Genomic DNA, 18,028 nt, shown 5'->3' on the forward strand with positions numbered 1-18,028 from the left:
TACATCTTTATTTACATAGCGCTTTCATTTCCCTCTGTTTATTCAACGAGGAAATTCTCCTCCAAGAGATCATTAAATTACTTGACTTGTTTTAACTAAATCCAAAAGCAAAAAGGCAGCTCAGCGTGGAACACACGTAAATGCCAGGCTTTGGACTTTCAAACATAAGAAATGAAGGGCTTCAGTATGTGTTGCCCTTCGAGAGTCTTGACCAATATTCCAAGCGCCGCTTGCTCTTGTATCGTAGAGAGAAGCAGTCAATCAAAAATCAATCAACGCAAACATGAAAAAACATGAAACATTCATATAGACTGTATTCTCATAAAGCAATCTACTATGACATCATCACCACCCCGATACACACAATTGCAGCAAGTTTAAATAAATAAATAAGCAAGCAAGCAAATAAGCAAGGCAAGCAAAAGCACTGATCAACTTTGCTGTGTCAGGCTTTGGACCTAAACAACTCCATATTAACAGGCTCAATAAGATAATGAGTGAATTTTCTTATGCTCAACTGAGTCTTGGCATCGCACCGATTGTCCAGAGCAAAGTTATCGCTAGCTAAAATTTCAAGAAGCTCCAGTTTGCAATGCTTTAGTCTAAGGCAGTGCAAACTAAAAGTTTAGCTGTCATACTGAACCTGTTTATTGAGGGGGACGAGTTCCATGCGTGAAAAAACAGGCTGGAAAGGGCCTGTTTCAATTTAAAAAAAAAAAAAAAAAGCTTTTGCCCTACCACATTTTACACATTTCAACTTGTCAAAAGATGCAAACTTGTAAAATGGCACTTTTTAAAGTATTCCTCAAGGCCTGTTCTGATTCTCGCTTAAACACTTCTCCAAATAAGACCAAGGCGTGCTTGCTTCAAGCTGCTTATTTGTTACTGTCAGGTGAAGATTACTAGAAAACTGACACATGAAACAAAAGAGAATGAAACACTGTTCACCAAACAGGAATGGCGCTAAATTGGTAGTCCCGTCAGAAATCTGTTTAGCCCCAGTTAAGCCCCTCCAGCATTTTATTTGCTATTCAAAAACATATCTATCAATTATTTTCTCAATAAATGTATCGGTGAATACTAACGCAAATTTAGGGAACGTGAAAACAATCCTGCAACTAAACCATGAAATTTTGACGGACGAAAGCCAGCTGGTTTAATGCCATAGAAGGTCTAAGAGAAATAAGCATAAACGTTATTGTCATTAGAACGTATGAACACTTGAACACACAAGAAGCAGCTCCGTAACTAACACATACAAACAGCGCATACAACAATATATTGGCTCTTTGCTGTCTGAACACAGACCATTACTGTCACTGAGAGACCTTCTGTGCCACTTGCTCTTAATTTTGCTGCATCTCTTCCAGTAGCGCGCAGTGCTGCCCGGTATATTGTGGGCACAACGTGCTACTACATTAAGGGTGCACAACTGGAAATTTGGACTTGACTCTTTACTGTAAAAACCCGCTGTCTGCAAATGCCACTGTCTGGAATTTAGCTTGCGACATGATTTATTCTTTCAAAGTAAAAGCATTACACACACTGATAATAATTGAAAAAAGTACAACCTGAAAAAAGCTACTACTTGAGCTAATAGTCTTCTGTTCAAGACGCTCATTAATTACAGTCTGAGAGGGTGTGTGTGCGTCAGAGGTAATGAGCGGTAGGAAACAGGGTTAAGAGTGACACAGTGTCAGTGGCTCCTCTTCTGGCCTAATTAGCCCCCTAATTAATAGATTAATAGATGGGTAAGAGCATCAGCTAACTGCCGAGATAATGTGCAGTCAAGATGAATCACCACATCACACTTTTTGTCACAAGGTGAGCTACGGAATGTTCCATTGAAACCTACTGCACATCAATGGATGCTGGAAAAAAAAAGTCAAGACAAAGAACAAGGAGAAGAGGCTGAAATCAATTAGCCTTTGCCGGACGGTCGTTAGCTGCCCTCCGATAGGCACAGATAATTAAAGGAGATGAGAGGGGGGCGAGGGGGGGCATCCGTGCAGCTCGATTCGACAGCAGCGAATGGGTTAACCGATGCAAATGAGGAGGGAGACAATTGAAGAAAAAGTAGAAATGGGCCGGAGCCATAGAACATGTCGGCTAAATCTCTCATTGGGTAATTAAACATGGAGATGTCGAAAGCAAGCTAAAACCTCTTTTATTAATCATGCCAGAAAGTAGTAGGACGTGATACAATAATACAGTATTCTAAATGAGAAAGTAAACATCCATTAAATTAGATTATTTATTTGCTAATGCTTGCTTCCAAACCAGAGGGGACATACTGTTTGGTAACAAGAAAAGTCTGCATAAATGAGTAAAACGGCTTAATAAAAGTGTCTCAAGTGTTTATCAGCAGTGTGTGAACCCATTCAATCCAAACATATTACCCACAAACCCGAGGCGGACCCCATCCTCCCACCCCCACCAACGTGGTATGAGCTACTCGCTGAGTTGGCCAATCAGGATGGGAGGACGCTTACCGGCGGCACACAAATTATATTACATATAGTGGATTCCGATCTGCTCGAGGAGCACGCCAGAGTCATGCATGTAGCAACTGTTATTTACTCACTCATTATGATGCTATGATGACTCAGGCATAAAAAATGTGCTTTTAGCCCACATTAGCAGAACCTCTCGCTGACGACCAACCATGAAGGGAATCTGATTGGCTCATGTCAGCCGGTTTAATGTCAATAGTAAATTGGAAGGCTCATTAGGCGAGTCGGAGGACGCGGCTGCGGGCGCCAGCGAGGCAGTCATGTAAAAAATAATGTCTATTAGGAATCATTTAATCAAGGATGAATTAGAATGTAGGCCCAATTATTTGCACTGGCCCGCCTGTCAGGAGGCTTCTTTCTGCCAGCGTGTGCTGCTTAAAATGCAGGCCGAGAGGACGCCGCACATCAGCGGGGACTGCGTATAATGGCGGAGGGATTAGAGCAGCCGGGGTGGTCTCGGCCATCAGTGGTCAGTGGTCAGAGCTCAGCAGCACACAAGTTGAGCATGTTCCAGCAGAGAGAGGAACACGACTTGGTTTGCGGCTGACTTATGAAATGTCTTCCGGTAAATCTAGCTCCAAACTCGTTGGGTCCCATCTGGGGTGCTCAATCTTTGTCACCATTCTCTTCCAATTGCGTGCGGCTAAATTCTCAGAAGTCCAATGTGTGTTATGATCACAGAAACGGCGCAGAAGCAGCAGCAGCGGCAGCAGCAGTATTCTCTCCTCCTCCCCCTGACACTGCTCTGACCCTAGGGGGCAATTATCTTGTGATGTGGGGGCCCCCCTGCATTCCCCCTTTTCCTGGCCGCCCCATCAAGTCCCCTGAGCCCAATCCCACCACCCTGCCATGGCGGTCGCCGCACCTGACACCCCACACCTCAGATTAAAAGCAGCAGGTCTCATTTCAAATCTGTTGGTGCTGGGATGGCTTTTACAGGATTTGGGACAGTGGAGGGAGGTGGGTCAGGGGGGGGGGGTTACATTATTACTCTGAGCTTGTATTCAATGATATCACTGCAGTCAGAACCACGCTGAATTAATACTGGCTGGGAATTCGTCATGTATGGGCACCCCTGTTAATAAATGCTCAATTCTTTCAACAATGTCATTCCTGTCTGCAGAGACCAACTTTATCTTACAGGCTCACATGCACACCACCAGGTGGACTAAGCCGCACAAGAGCATTTTTCTCTGGTTCTGGTCTGAGTCAAGTGCTTTGAATGCACAGAGCATCCACAACAAACATGAGCAGAACGAGGCCAAGGCCAGCCTCTGGGAAAAAACGCCAAAGGTCATTATTTGGAAGGAAAGGACATGGCCGCACATCACCTCTGTAGGATGAAAGCCAGGAGGCCGGCTTCGCGGCGCTGTCACTTGCTGTCCGCCGTGGCCTATTTAACACGCAGCGTCAAGTGGAGCCTGACTAGGCCCAGGGTGCTGGGCATGCTGGTGTTGACATGCCACTCGGCAGATAATTAAAACAATGAGCTGCGACACCAACAACACAAGCATGGGTGCCGCAGTCGTGCGGACTAAAGTGGCCGACCCCTGTGGCTGTTCCACCACGGGCAGCGAGCCCAAACTTAGTAGCCCCCTCAGCTGTGGCATCAGCTGTGGCGCCGATACCAGCGAGCGAGCCAGCTGAGGTGAGGACGCTTGACCGCAGGCAGCCAGGGGTTAATGGGAACGTTTAGAGGATGGCTCAGTCTTTTTGTGCTATGGACCTCAGAGAAAAAATACTTGCAAAGGAAGACTAGAGCGCAGCAGAGGTCTGCATCTTTATCACGACAACAAGTCTCCCTTCTCATCTCCTACTAATCTGGTGCGGTGCCGAGTCCTTAAGAGTCTCGCCCTTGTCTTCCTGATGCTAATGTGACCTGGACTAGAAATGTTGTGGGTGGGCTTACGGCGAGCCGTTAACGGTGGCTACAAACCAGAGGTTGATAAAGAGATGATGACAACAGCTGGAGACTGGCCTGTCACATATCTCATTGGACAGGGGCGTGATCTCCATGAACATAATTTCTCCCTCTGGCCAGACCAGGCAGTCAGCGAGGGGAGGAGGAGGAGGTGTTTAATACAGGCAGCCATGCTAATGCACCTCCTTTGCCAACCCTCCTCCATTTTCCCCTGGGCTCCTACCATCCTTCGCCATCCTTTCTTGCATCATGTGCTTCCTCCCGATCTTCCTCTTGCTCTGTCATTAGATTATGTCCCATCTTCATTGCAGCTCCCAACTATTCTTTCCTTGGACAATTCCTCCTTCTACCATCTTTCATTTTCTCCCTTGCTTCTTTTCACCCTCCTCCTGACTCCTTTCATCTTCTTTGCTTTCTGAGAGACGTGGCCACGCCTTGCAGTGGTGACTCTTCTTTTTACACGACCACCTTGTTCTTGCCTTATTTTGCTGAGTCTACCAGTTTCCTTTCCATCCAGGCCCAAACCTCCAAACAGGATGTGTTTGGGAGGTGTGAATGTGGGGGGGACAGACCTTGACAGACAGGAGGTCAGTGTAATTGCTGCTGGCCATATTTAACATTAAGATAATCAGGCCATTAATTACCCTTTGGATCATTAACTCAGCCACTTGCAAAATGAAATTTCGGCCTCTATTACTCACTTGAGAGACCATGTGTGGGGGTGGGGTGAGTGTTCCATCTATCTGTCTCCCCCCCGCCTTCCCTGTGATCCTTTCAACTGCCTGCAAAAATCCTGGCTTCCTGGCCTCCTCTGTGGTTGTGGAGCTCCAGTGAAGATTGTGACAATGATGTTTGATGATCATACATTTATTTTTCCAAAGGAGTTGATGTTAAAGCATGCGTGTAACTTGAGCAAAACAGTCAATTCATAGGCTGTCACTAAGACTCCATAAAGTTGTCCGAGACTATGGCTGAGCCTCGTGAAGGATAAGCAGGGTGGACAAGGAAACAATGAGGCACATTTTTTTTTTTGTTGTTATCAGGGACGAGAAAAGAGTCAGGGAGACAGGCAGCGGGCAGAGAATTTTAAGTTTCAATACTTTTGCTAATATGAAAAAGAGTGTTTAAAAAAAAAGTTGCTATCAAAGTTATTCTTGTTAGTTTCATGGATATCAAAGCTAAAATGTTGAGCTAGCCTCATATTCATCTTTTGGTGTCAAATTCAAATGTCTAAAGTCCATACCTGTCAACTTTTCGGAGCGCCAACCTGTATAAACTACCAAAAAAATCCTTATAAAGAGCAAAAAATCCATACCAACATACCAAAGCATTTTATGTCAAAATAACGGCACAGAAAAAAACCCACGAAATTTTCAATGATATTTATTGTAGATCTCCATAATACAATGTCTGGTTAATGTCTAATCATCATTCTACTTAGTGGCATTACTGTGTTCAGAGTTGTATTCCGGAAATGAAAGCATTCGAGTAGACGAGCACCATTCTGGGCAAAAGCAAACGGAACTACCCGTTAGGGGGGGCGGGGGGCGGAAATTTTCAGAATCCGTATGATTTGTGCGATACGGCCATATACGTAAGATTCACCACAAAATCCGTATGAACTATGGCTAAACCGTATGAGTTGACAGGTATGAAAGTCACGAGTCCAATCCAAAAATCAAGCAATTGGCCTCACTGCTCCACAACTGGAGCAGTAAATGGCCAATGTTTCTGGCATGGACTTCCTGCTCGTGACAAGGTTTTAGTAGCAGCACACAGGCATGAAATGAGAATGACGTTCAGGTGAGTAGAGACAGAAGTCATGAACAGGGCGGGGGTGAAATCAAGGCACTTAAGGAATGCTCTGATAAATACTATTGACGGGCTAGAGAGTGATGCAGCTGCAGTGGCGCGTCGCAGCTAAATTGAGACAATATTGACTTGCTCTAATCTCTTCAGGGGGAAACATACATCAGATTAAAAAATAAATAGGAACATGAGCAACAAAAAAAGCGTTAGCGCTGTGATGGACTCGGGTTAATGGGACGTCAATACACTCAGTGTGTGCGCACGCGCGTGCGTTTGCACAGTCGATAGCTGACTGATTAATGGTCATTTGCATTTTTACCGCAGCAATGTGTGCACTCTTTTGCTCATTTGTACTCTTGCTTCATGTCAATGTATGCTGGGACGCGGACTTCCCGGATTGAAGGTTTACATGATAAGAGCATGTCCTGGCACCTCTCCAAAGTTATGCTGCCATCAGTAGAGGTAAGCTTCCCTTCATCAGCTTTTCTCCATCCGTCTTTCTTTTTTATCTCAGCCCACTTATAAGAATGCAGCTGTTGTTACGTGCAAAGTTGTCACATCACCATTCATGTAATCTAAACCATCTAAACCATACATAATAGTGGCCCTCCAGGATTGCAGTTGACCCTCAATCAGGTTTGTAGTATTTTACGAACCTGATTGATTCTCTTTGTCTTTCTCTCTCCCCTGTGTTTGGTGCTCTCCGTGGCACCCCACTTTCACATTTATCTACTTGTTATTGGCAGAGGTGTTGGGAGCAGACCAGTAGCTGTCATCATGGGATGATTACTGTTGTTGATACAGCTGTTGTTGTGCCCATTGTTCACTTGTCTCTCAACCCCTGCATCCTGTTATGTCATCATTTATCTGCCCTCTGTCCCACTAATGTGTGTCTCTCACCTCATGATAGGTCGGACCCACAGAGCCTGGCTTCTGTTGGAAGTTTTTTTCCCTTCTGTTGGAGTTTTTTTTTCTTTCTTTCTTTTTATGTCCCTGTTGCCAAGTGTTTGCTCTTGTGTGGTTCAGTTTCTTTAATGTAAGAGTGCAATTCTTGACTTGCTCAATGTGTAAAGTGCCTTGAGATAATTTTTGTTGTTAATTGGTGCAAACTAACATTTACTTGACCTAAAGAACTGTGAAAATGTTCATTATAAAGACATTGTTTTCACATGTAGACGTGTGTGTGTGTGTGTGTGTGTGTGTGTGTGTGTGTAGACAAGTCGACGTCAAAGGTGTTGGTAGTCGGTTGTGGGAAGTTCTGATGGCAGCTGGATTGGCACACACCGTCTGGGACACGTCATGCCCACCCAAATAATGCCCGCTACCCGTACCCAGTGTAGCAGCGTTGCCTACCTGCTGGCATCTGGTCCTGGTTTCAGGTGACCCTGTGAGTTGGCCTCCCATACGCTGTTAGCAAACTCATTGCCGATGGCTGACATGACCTTGATGAGTTCCAGCGGCCACTCATCAAGGTCCAGCGATCGCACCCGGGACAGGTGGGTGCCCAAGTTCCTGTGGATTCCCGAGCACTCGATACATATCAGGGCACCGAGGTTGAGGCTGGCCCAGTCCGGATCTGCGCATGTCAAAGCAACAGCATTAGTGGTGCTCATGCAAACAGTTTGAAACATAGAATACAGTGAGTGACCCACTATCGCTGAAACTCCACCACCATACATGTAAAAACATTTTTTTTCTATTTCTGACATACAATTTAAAGACCGATATTTTCAACCAAACCATAGAGTGTATAATTCCCTTGGATAAAGTACATTGTCCCTGCTTAGTTTGTCGGGAGTCCTTCCATGCTTCTTCTCTTCTCTTAACTAAACTGCAACTATATCAAGTTGAGCTCAGTGCTGCCTGGCATGTTGTGGCACAATGTGGTACTATACTGAAGGGGGACAACTCTAAATTCTGACTTGCCTATGTACTGTAATAACGCATGAACAAAACCTTGAAATTCCACGATATGGGGAAGGTGCAAAAGGTAACCTGCGATCTAGTGGGGGTTCACCGTACATTCAAGGAAAACAATGTTCTCTACTCACTTAGAGAGTCACAGTCGGCACAGCGGCTATTTCCACGAATGCTTCTGATAGACTGCAGGGCCATGGCCTCCGTCTGGCTGGTCAGACGAGACTGAAAGGATGACACAAATGTCAACACATTGCTGAGGTGGTCACAAAAGCACTCTAAGTCAGAAAACACCCAAGCATGCGAGCAACAGTGCATTATAGGACACCCACCTTGTTTTTGCTGCTCTCACAGGACTGAAGACTGGCCAAGATCTGACCCTCGATGACCTGCACCCAGGCGTCTCGTTCCTCATACGAAGTGGCTTCAAAATGCCACGTTTGACCCGTAAGTGATACAATGATGAACTCAAAGTTCTCCTCCTGTTCTGTTGGGTGTGAGAGATAGGAGTAGGGATGAAACGAGTACCTCTATTCCCAAAAATGTTTGAGGATTTTTTTCCCCTGCCTTCTGTGTTTATTTGATGTGCATGGTCGGGAAGACGGTCAAGTCAACATTGTGAGAAGGTCAACTTCATCAGTGCCTTGGTACACTTATTTCTGAGTTGTTCCTGAGTGCGCGTGTTGGCGTGACAGCTGACTTAAGCCCAGTTTGAGTTTAAAATGCCATCACAAACTGGTACCACTGACATCAACACATCATCATCCTGCAATCCTGTTCAATTAATAATTAAGAACACTTAAAAAAACTAATTTCACTGAGATGTAGATAGCAACTGGGCTGTCACATCATATTCTCTCTCTCTCTCTGTTCAACTTCGTGACTGTTTACTATACTCTAAATGACTCAAACTCAACACAGTTGTTACCATGTACCATTTTAATAATACGATTTAACTGTTTTTAAGAATAGGTGCTCTCTTGTTGTGTTTCTGTCCTATCAATTGAAAATGATCTTTGGAGGTCTAAACAAAGATCTGAACTCATTCAGTGCGGCAACTGGTTATAAAGTCCAAGAACCCCAACATAAAAGTGAGTTTAAAGTGGGCCTTTTGTTTGTGCTGCAAGTAAATCTTCCTCCTTCTGACGATATGGCGTATATGAGCGTATCCGAGCGCTGCCAGACAGCCGGTCGCTCACGCAGTATTGGTAATTACCGCCAGCGCTCTCGGCTACTGTGAGCGACATTCACGCAGAGAGGCGGCGTCGAGGCAATTTGTGAACTCTGACACCGGCAACCTTTAGCGGCACAAACAGAACAAACCAAATATAGGGGGGAGGGACCCAGATGCATACTGTGCGCGCGTGTGTATGTGACAGCAGGCCGCCAGGTGCAATGAGAGGGGAGGTGTGAGGGACACAAACGGGGCCTCGGGAAACACAAATTAAAAGCTTAAATGTCAGCGCGCACAGTATTGCTTTGCGACACAGGTCATTACTCTCCATATCAGCAGCCTTTTACCACTTTAATAACCTGGAAAATAGTGCACGCTGCTATTCACGACACTCGCTCCCATGGACACAAAGCACACCTCGGATAATATCACCTGACATCCTTGCCGTGCTTTCACACCTTTCAGGGTGTAGTGCCGTCAGAGAATGCAAGGTGGCATCAACGGGTCATGTGACTCAAGCGAGGGGACGGGAAGCTTCTCCGCAGCACAAAGTGGACCATACACATATAGGGTGCATCACGCAAGCACCCATTCGGCATCAAATTCGAAACCGGAAAGATTTACTGTTCATGTGGAATGAGCTAAAGTCAGTTGTATAATTGTCAAGCTCACACACGACATCTCTGAGTGGCCCTAAAGGATGCTAGAAATTTAAAGAAAATGCTAAAAACTGTCTTCCCTCCAGTTAAACAATTAACATTTGTTCCTGGCTCAAGTTTAACCTCCATAAGCAGACACACAGTCACACTTCTGCTCCCTTGATGTGGGTGGGCTTCATTTGAGTGAGTGAGTGAGTGAACACATCCAAAAAGCGCAAAATTGTTGGCGATTTCACACTATTGAATTAAATTTTCCTGTGTTATACACAATGCTGAGAGAAACAAGGCTCGTGAGGTTGGAAAGTTTGCAGACTCTGGCACTATGCTTCTCTCCCACTGAATCCACATGAAAAAAAATCACCTTGTCATCAAATAATTCCACTTTACCTTATCCGAATAACGCTTGATGCATTAGCTATTTTGGGGCTTGTAAATTTAGTACAGCACAAATTTCAAATTTGTAATCCCTTGTCTATTCTTTAAGCCATTCGTGTGTGTGTGTGTGTGTGTATGTATATATATATTTTTGCATTTTTTGGGGTATTACTATTTACTTACGAGAGAGAAAGCTGTCATTCCCAATGTGACCCAAAGGTTGCAATGACTGCTGAAACAATGCCACCGTGATGAATTCCACAGTTTTTTAGCAACAACTGTCACATCTGGTATTATTATGGGAACAAAATCAATTGTTAACTTCAAATTTGCCTCACCAAGTGCAGCGGGTCTAATCAGGCGGAAATGGGAGACAAGAGGGCGTGTCTCCCTCATAAATTACACCGGGCTTCACTCTGACATGACGATACTTCAGCCACCTGTCCGCCCGCCTGGCGTGACAAGCGGCGGTGAGCCGGCGGCCGCCTGAGTGCGCCCGCTTGCTTAATGGCTAAATTGGGAAGACTGTAACTAATCGCTTATTGAATAATGGAAGTGACACTGCTGATAAAAGATTTCAATACCAGATTATTTATAATATTTCACTTAAGCGTCTCTGGCTGACTCACGGGGAGGGGGGGGGGATGAAGAATGTGCTGATGAAATGAGAACAAAGAGGAGAACTGGAGGAGGAGGAAACATGATGAAATTAGTAAATGATGATGAAGGAAGGAGGTGAAAATAAAGAAAAGACAAACTTGTAAATTTGTCTCTCGGACCATAATTTCCCTGGTCAGCTGCTTGATGGAGAAGCCAACATTACATCTGCTACGGCTGCTCGCACATCTGTTCTGCATGTGTATGAAACTCAAGTCAAAGTGCTTGAGTGAATGTGTGTGTGTGTGTGTGTGTGTGTGTGTGTGTGTGTGTGTGTTTCAGGACTTGTGCCAAACATTTTGAGCTTCGTGACAAAAAAATGATACACTACAAGTGAGGATGATGGTTGAAGCTGGTGTTACCTTCGGCAGTACCCGAGAGCCCGTCTGCTTTGAAGTTGCTGGTGCTTTTCTTCCGCCGGTGCTTCTTGCGGTTGGCATGTGGTGATGGGGGTGGCTCCATCTTAGGACTGGTTGTACTGGAGATGCTGGGACTGGAAGACATGGAGTCACCCAGGCTGCCATCTGGAAAAAACAAAATCGGAAACACCTTATCGTACAAAACAGTACAAAGGTTAAGGCTGCAAAAGGCTGGAATATTTACTGTATGCTAAATTTTCATGGGGAGTTCAGACGGGGAATTTTAGTAACATTCCAAACTGCAAACTTTCCACTGAAATTATGGGAATGAACTGGAAATCGAGGGCAAAGGCATCATATTCAATCATAAGTATTAAGGGTGCAGCTACCAATTCTTTTAATAATCGATTAATCTATTTTGACGATTAATCAGAATTTTTAAAAAATGTCAATCTCTTGATTAAAAAGTATGAAGTTTATGATTCAGTTACTGGTTTGGTCCATAATATGTTTAACACGCAGATGTTTGCAAATATCGTATTTCGAAAGATTTCATGAAGAATTACCGTACATAAATCTGAGAATATTTACTGCCAAGGCAAAAACCTGAGGATTTGGACAATTTTAAATTAGACAAGGTCTCAAAATGAGTTATCAAAATATTTATCAAATAAATTACTAATCAATTAATTGTTGAGTCATAGATTTATCGTTGCACCTCCCCAAAGTACAACCCCCAAACATTTAGTTTGATCATAGTAGAGTACCTTAATTGCTTAATTTCCCCCCGTGTCACTCAAGCAGCAGCGTATCCAAAGCTTGCTCATACTTCAAACTTTAACTCTCAGTACGAAGAAAAACTGACCTGGCTCTAACTTGTGTGTGTGTGTGTGTGTGTGGGGGGGGGGGGGTCGCAAACAGGGGCACCAGTACGTCAAGATACCAGTGTGAACAACATGAAATTGGCATGTATTAAGTCAGCATTCGGCAAAAAACAATTTCACCAACTATATTGAACTTCCCAATTAAGAGCCAACCTTCACTTTTGTAAATTTCCAGTTTATTCCTCTAAATTTGTATTAACTCCCATGTAAAGTTTCCAACTCGCTTTGGGTCCAAACAATACAGATGTTACCAGCTTCAGAAATGATCACAAAGCCATGACCATGTCCGCATTTTTCACGAATGTCTATGATGCTGACTGCAAAGTGAAGGTGGGATGCATTTGCAGAACAGGAGCGGCATCTCTCTCCGCCCTCCATCTTGATACCGGGTGCTGACAGCTGTGACTAGCGGCGGAATAAAATAACATTCAGTTTCCATCAATATCACAGCGCGAAGATGACACTGACATGGCCGCAGTATAAGTGTGTGCGGGTATGTGTGTGGATGTAAAAACACACACAAGCTCACTGGCCGCCACACGGCAGACAGCCTCAAGGACGGCCATAACTTATTTTACAATCGTTTAGTCTCAGCTCAAGTGGAAAATGTGACAACTTATCTCTGCTGACAAGATGCCATCCCCGAGCGCGCAATTAACCGGCGTGGATTAACGGCGCTCCCATCTGCGCGCTGCGCTCCATCCACATCAAACAACCCCACCCCCACCCGCACGCAGCCTGGAGACTTCCTCCTTGACTTTCCCTATGATTGTTTCCCTTCATCCCGTCAACAGTTTGGACAACAGGGCACAGTTTGGCTTCAACTGTCTGTGCTCCTCGTGACGACAGACCATAGGACAACGATCAGCTGTGGCTTTGTCTGCTGTGCACGTGTCACGGTCCATCCACTGTGATGTCATTAATATGGGGTACAAAGGGGCGAAACATTTTCAGTAAATTTTCATGGGAGGAATTTAGAAAAAAAACATTCAAAGTGGAAATTTTCAATGGGAACCGGGAATTGATAATTTAATCTAAAAGTTACATATTCAAACAGAAATAATTTTGTTTTGTTATAACAACTACAATACCTTAACTGTTCCATTTTTTTTCACCTCATTTGTGCGGTGGCAAATCTGAAGCCTGATCGCACCTTAAATTTTTGCTCACAACATCAAGCAAAAAAACAGTCAGAGCTTTTCCCTCAAAAGTGGGGGCACTCCTAAGTACCACTGCACAACCAAAATATATTTCCCCCAATGTCACTTTTAACGGTCTCTCTTTGTAAATTCCTGATTTGTTACCATACATTCACATTCATTCTCATGGGAGGCTTCCTATTTAGAACATTTCCAGTATTTTGCAACTCCAGTCAGAAAATGTAAACTATCAGAATAACGGCTGAGAAAGACAATGTTTGAGAAAGAAACATAAAAGGTTCTCAATGCTCACCGCTTGCGCTGACAGGTCCCAAGTCACACACAGTGAAAAAAGGAAGAGCAAAAGAGCGAAAGAGAAGGCACTCACCCTGCTGAAAGCATTTCACACCTTTAAACATTATTTGTGGAGGGCTAGCGGCACAATATTTAAGACATAACTGTCAGTGTCAGTCAAGATGAGCATCACTGCGTTGCAGCATGTCAAGTGTGCCAACACATATTGTTTTTATTGAATTAGTTCTTGTGAAGCGCTGTAAACGCTTTGCTTAGTAGTACAGTGGGATATTTCTTTTAATATTTCACTTCCTACAACCACAGAAATGTAGCGCGCCGAGCAGTTGCTCCAAAAGGGCAAAGCGCCGTTTTGGAAATTAAGCCTCGCCAAAGACAGAAACTGACAGGAAGACAAAAAGACAGACGGTGCTCCCCGCCTAAAGAAGAACTCGCTATGATAGTGTCAAATCATTGCCTCCATCAGGGAGTCCCAGTGTGCAGTGGTTACTTACCAGTGCCGATTACCGAGTTGGCGATGACGGTGGCGTCGGTCCACTGGTCTGCACTGGAGACGGAATAAGAGCGCTGATGCCCGCCCATGTTGTCCGGGCCACGGCTGTTAAAGGACACCAAGCTTATGCCGCTCGCCATCTGAGATACTGATGAGCTGCTGCTTACCAAACCTGTCGAGACAGAAAATTGTTTTCTGATCAAATCTCTGCATAAACAAACTCTTGATATTTTGTTTATTAATCAGACTGACTATGTGTGCCATGACTTCATGGCTCAACGCTGTATTACTCTAACTTTGCAGAGCCAATTATTTTTAGTCATCGTGTTTGTTTTTCGTGGAAGTTGGCAGTTCCATTAATAAATGATATGGTCAGCACCAGACATAATGATATGACACCTCTGTTGCACAACTGAGGTGCTGGTGAGTGACAAAATAACGTCAGCATGCTGTTCTCAGTTACATTGGCCTTTCCGCTATATAAGCAGTGTGTTGGCACACCATTTTGGAAAGAATTTAAGACTTTAAGTGCGCCTTTGGTCGCCAAAATATGGTACACTGACCATTTGACACTACATTTCAATAATTAACATGCATATTGTAAGACAGTATTTTCTGATAAAATTAAAATGATTTTCAGACCTATTTGATGACAATGTCAATCATTTGTGACTGGATCATTGAGGATGCAGTGGTGGAACGTCCGCCTATATCAGCAATGGATTTCCGACTTTCACCATGGGAGGATACAACATTTCAGTTTTCAGCAATGTGCTCTGCAGAATGCCAATGATGGTTATGCAGCACGAGAAGAAGTACAATATAGATCCAGCCACTAGTCCATGCCAGTTAGTAAAAAGAGATACATTTTCGACAAAAACTTTAGCAGTTCTTCTTAAACCTAAACGGGGACATTCGTCAGTCGAGGTTCCACTGTATTTTAAATGGATACTGTGCCAGTTACCATGAATAACTGCCACCAAAACAATGACATTACAGCGATTGCATGGCAAGTCATATGTGTGACGAATTGTGCCATACCATGGCCCATCTCTTCAAAGCGTGCCATTACAGAGGTCAGGAAGCGTACCGAACTTGAGGACGGATCTCACACTAGCCAAACGTAACGGACTTGAAGTGTGAAGCACTTGGCACAAATTGACTCGTGTGTCCAAACGCCCCAAGAGGCTGCTTTGTCCTCCAGTTGGGTTATTTCTCCCCAAACACCTGCCCTTTGACCTCAGTCTCCTTTATCCTGACCTATCTATTCTTTGTAAAAGCCCCCCAACCCCACTTTATACCCCGTCCTCCTTGACTGCAGCTCATTTCTTGGTGCTGGCAGAGTGAATTCTGTCTCTGATAACATTAATATTCATGACAATAATTAGTACATAAGTACGCCTCACTGAATATTCATGCTATTAGCTCGGCCTCCTGAATGTGTGTGTGTGTGTGTGTGTGTGCGTGTGTGTGAGAGACAAATAGACACGGATCTCTTTTACGGCATCTTGTGTCAGGTGCTAATCAGCAGTCTCAGCCTCAATTGCTCCTGCATTTCATTCTCATCATCATTATTGATTTCAAGGACAGTCGGAAATGAAAATGTTAATCCTTTAGGATGTGAAATTATGGTTGTAAAATTGCATAATGTCCTCCTCACCTGGTGTGTGTCCCAGCTGCAGGTTGCTCATGTCCTTCGTCAAGCCATTGGTTTTGGGGCTGGGCATGACGGCGCTGGTGGAAACGGCTCGCGGCGGCCGTTTACCTGGTACCTTGACCGTGGTCCTGAGCAGGTCAATCTCTTTACCATGGACATTTTGCATGTAGTCCTGCCAGGGATTACAAAAACAACAACACTGACTCTTAAATTTGTATTTAAATGGCCGGTGCCGTAAATGTAACTAAAAACACAGGCGAATGATCCAAAGCTGCAGGAAAGGGGCAAACAAAGACGCGCTAATCCCCAAAGATTGGCTCAAGTGGACTACAGACTCAAAAGAGGACCACTGATCCTGGGACCTGCTCTGATGTAGGCACAAATGTTTTGAATGAACAAGGAGCACTTCTTAAATACACCCTCACCTCCTCAGTGAGGAGGGTGGGCATTATAGGTGCTTGATAGAGACACGGAACAAAGTGCAACACAATGTCTGCTTCAATTGTTGATCAAATGTTTTGTAAAGTGTATTTGAGAAAACATTTACATGAACGCTTTTATGTCCTTTTTCTAATTTTTGCAGCGCTTTCCAAGCTCATTAATTGAACCACTTTGACTTGTGTCCACACGCATGAGATTCTGGATCGCTTTGACTGCTTAAACCTTTAATCCTCACACACAAATGCGCGCGCGCGCGCGCAGACACACACACGCTTACATACACTTCTTGTTCGGCCTGACAAAAGGCCAATTCAAAGCCAAGTGCTCTTGATGGCGTCTTAACAAGCCACTGGAGAGCCATCGAGCCGGCAGCCCACTGGGTAAAGCCTAAACACACAGGCACACTAAGACGCGCACACGTGCGCACACACACACACACACACACACACACACACACACACACACACACACACACACACACACACACACACACACACACACACACACACACACACACACACACACACACACACACACACACACACACACACACACACACATTCCTCCAACAGATTGACTGAGGTAATTGAGTCTCCATTTGCATGGGGGTCCTTTCATCATTGGCCCATTTGTCCTCTCATCGCATGGTGTCCAGGACATATGTGTATCGACTGGATGCATCCACCCACAGAGTATGGAAGTAGAAAATGTGCGCGCACACACACATATACACTTTCATATATACTGTATGTGCACACCAATGAGTGCTGACACAGATGAAAGCGTGAACCCATACTGAGTGGGAGTGATGAAGACATCACAAAAGAAAAAAAGATGAATTTGTTTTAGAAAAAGAAACAAGATCTGTTTGAGAAAATGACTTGTGTGATGCTGAAAGAGACATCGGCAGTTTCTCTTGAAAGTAAGCACGACAAACACTCGGCTGTTGCTTGGTGACTCAGAAATACGAAAATAGGCAATACTGTAGTTGGTTCACACTTTCGTGGCCAATAAGGCGGCGTTATTTCCATCCACTTAATTAGCGACATTAATGTGATTTCTTTTCACATAGTAAGGCAATTAGCAGCGCTGATTGAGTTTCATCCGATTAGCCTCTGCAAACATGCTAATTGACGGCGAGCTGCTCAGGAAAACCAGTGTTTTTGTGCTGGAGGCGTTTTCCGTGTGCTCATGTGTTAAGTGATGACTTTTTGCACTAATTTACTGCATCAGCTGTTCTAATTGCTGATGGACGTGCGAGCTTTGCTCAAGTGTGTCAGAAGAATGCGCCAGATGGAATCAAACCCACAACCTCAGGGTGCAGCCAATCAGCTCCCGAGGCTTCAAATTCACTTAAGGGATGTGTAACTCCATAGTTCTGTCACAGGGAGAACTCAATTCTCTTGTTCTAACATAAAGTGACACAAGCACACATACAGATGACAGAACAAAAAAACAATTGTGGCAGATCGTCTTAATTCACTTGCAAGTCCTCAAATTGGAAAGAATTAGCGTGACCATCACCGCCGCCATTATTGACATTCACAGTTGAAACGTGTGTTACAAATGAGAAATTTGCATTAATGTGCATATGGAAGTGTGCACAGCGGACAGGATATGTGCCAGCGGTAAATAAAGACATTTTTAATCATCTGATCAGCAAGCAAACAGATGATGAATGATATTTCAAGCAACACCTCTCCAGTGTGTGAGTGTGG

The 18,028-nt window shown here is 44.3% G+C and overlaps 1 protein-coding gene across 3 annotated transcripts in view; it reads right to left on the reverse strand.

Moving 5' to 3' along the window:
* Window positions 1-18,028, reverse strand: part of agap1 (ArfGAP with GTPase domain, ankyrin repeat and PH domain 1) — a 70,147-nt gene that overhangs the window by 8,056 nt on the left and 44,063 nt on the right. For all 3 annotated transcript variants that reach the window (XM_086118242.1, XM_086118233.1, XM_086118225.1), the window contains 6 exons: window positions 15,873-16,041; window positions 14,214-14,384; window positions 11,388-11,549; window positions 8,493-8,647; window positions 8,295-8,385; window positions 7,597-7,819 (listed from right to left, as the gene is read on the reverse strand). In XM_086118242.1, coding sequence (XP_085974368.1) covers window positions 7,597-7,819; window positions 8,295-8,385; window positions 8,493-8,647; window positions 11,388-11,549; window positions 14,214-14,384; window positions 15,873-16,041 — 971 coding nt within the window. The remainder of the gene's footprint in view (window positions 1-7,596; window positions 7,820-8,294; window positions 8,386-8,492; window positions 8,648-11,387; window positions 11,550-14,213; window positions 14,385-15,872; window positions 16,042-18,028) is intronic.

The sequence above is a fragment of the Hippocampus guttulatus genome, chromosome 1 (assembly GCF_054856545.1).
Source record: "Hippocampus guttulatus isolate MCC_2025c chromosome 1, RoL_Hgut_1.0, whole genome shotgun sequence".
Taxonomy (NCBI): Eukaryota; Metazoa; Chordata; class Actinopteri; order Syngnathiformes; family Syngnathidae; genus Hippocampus; species Hippocampus guttulatus.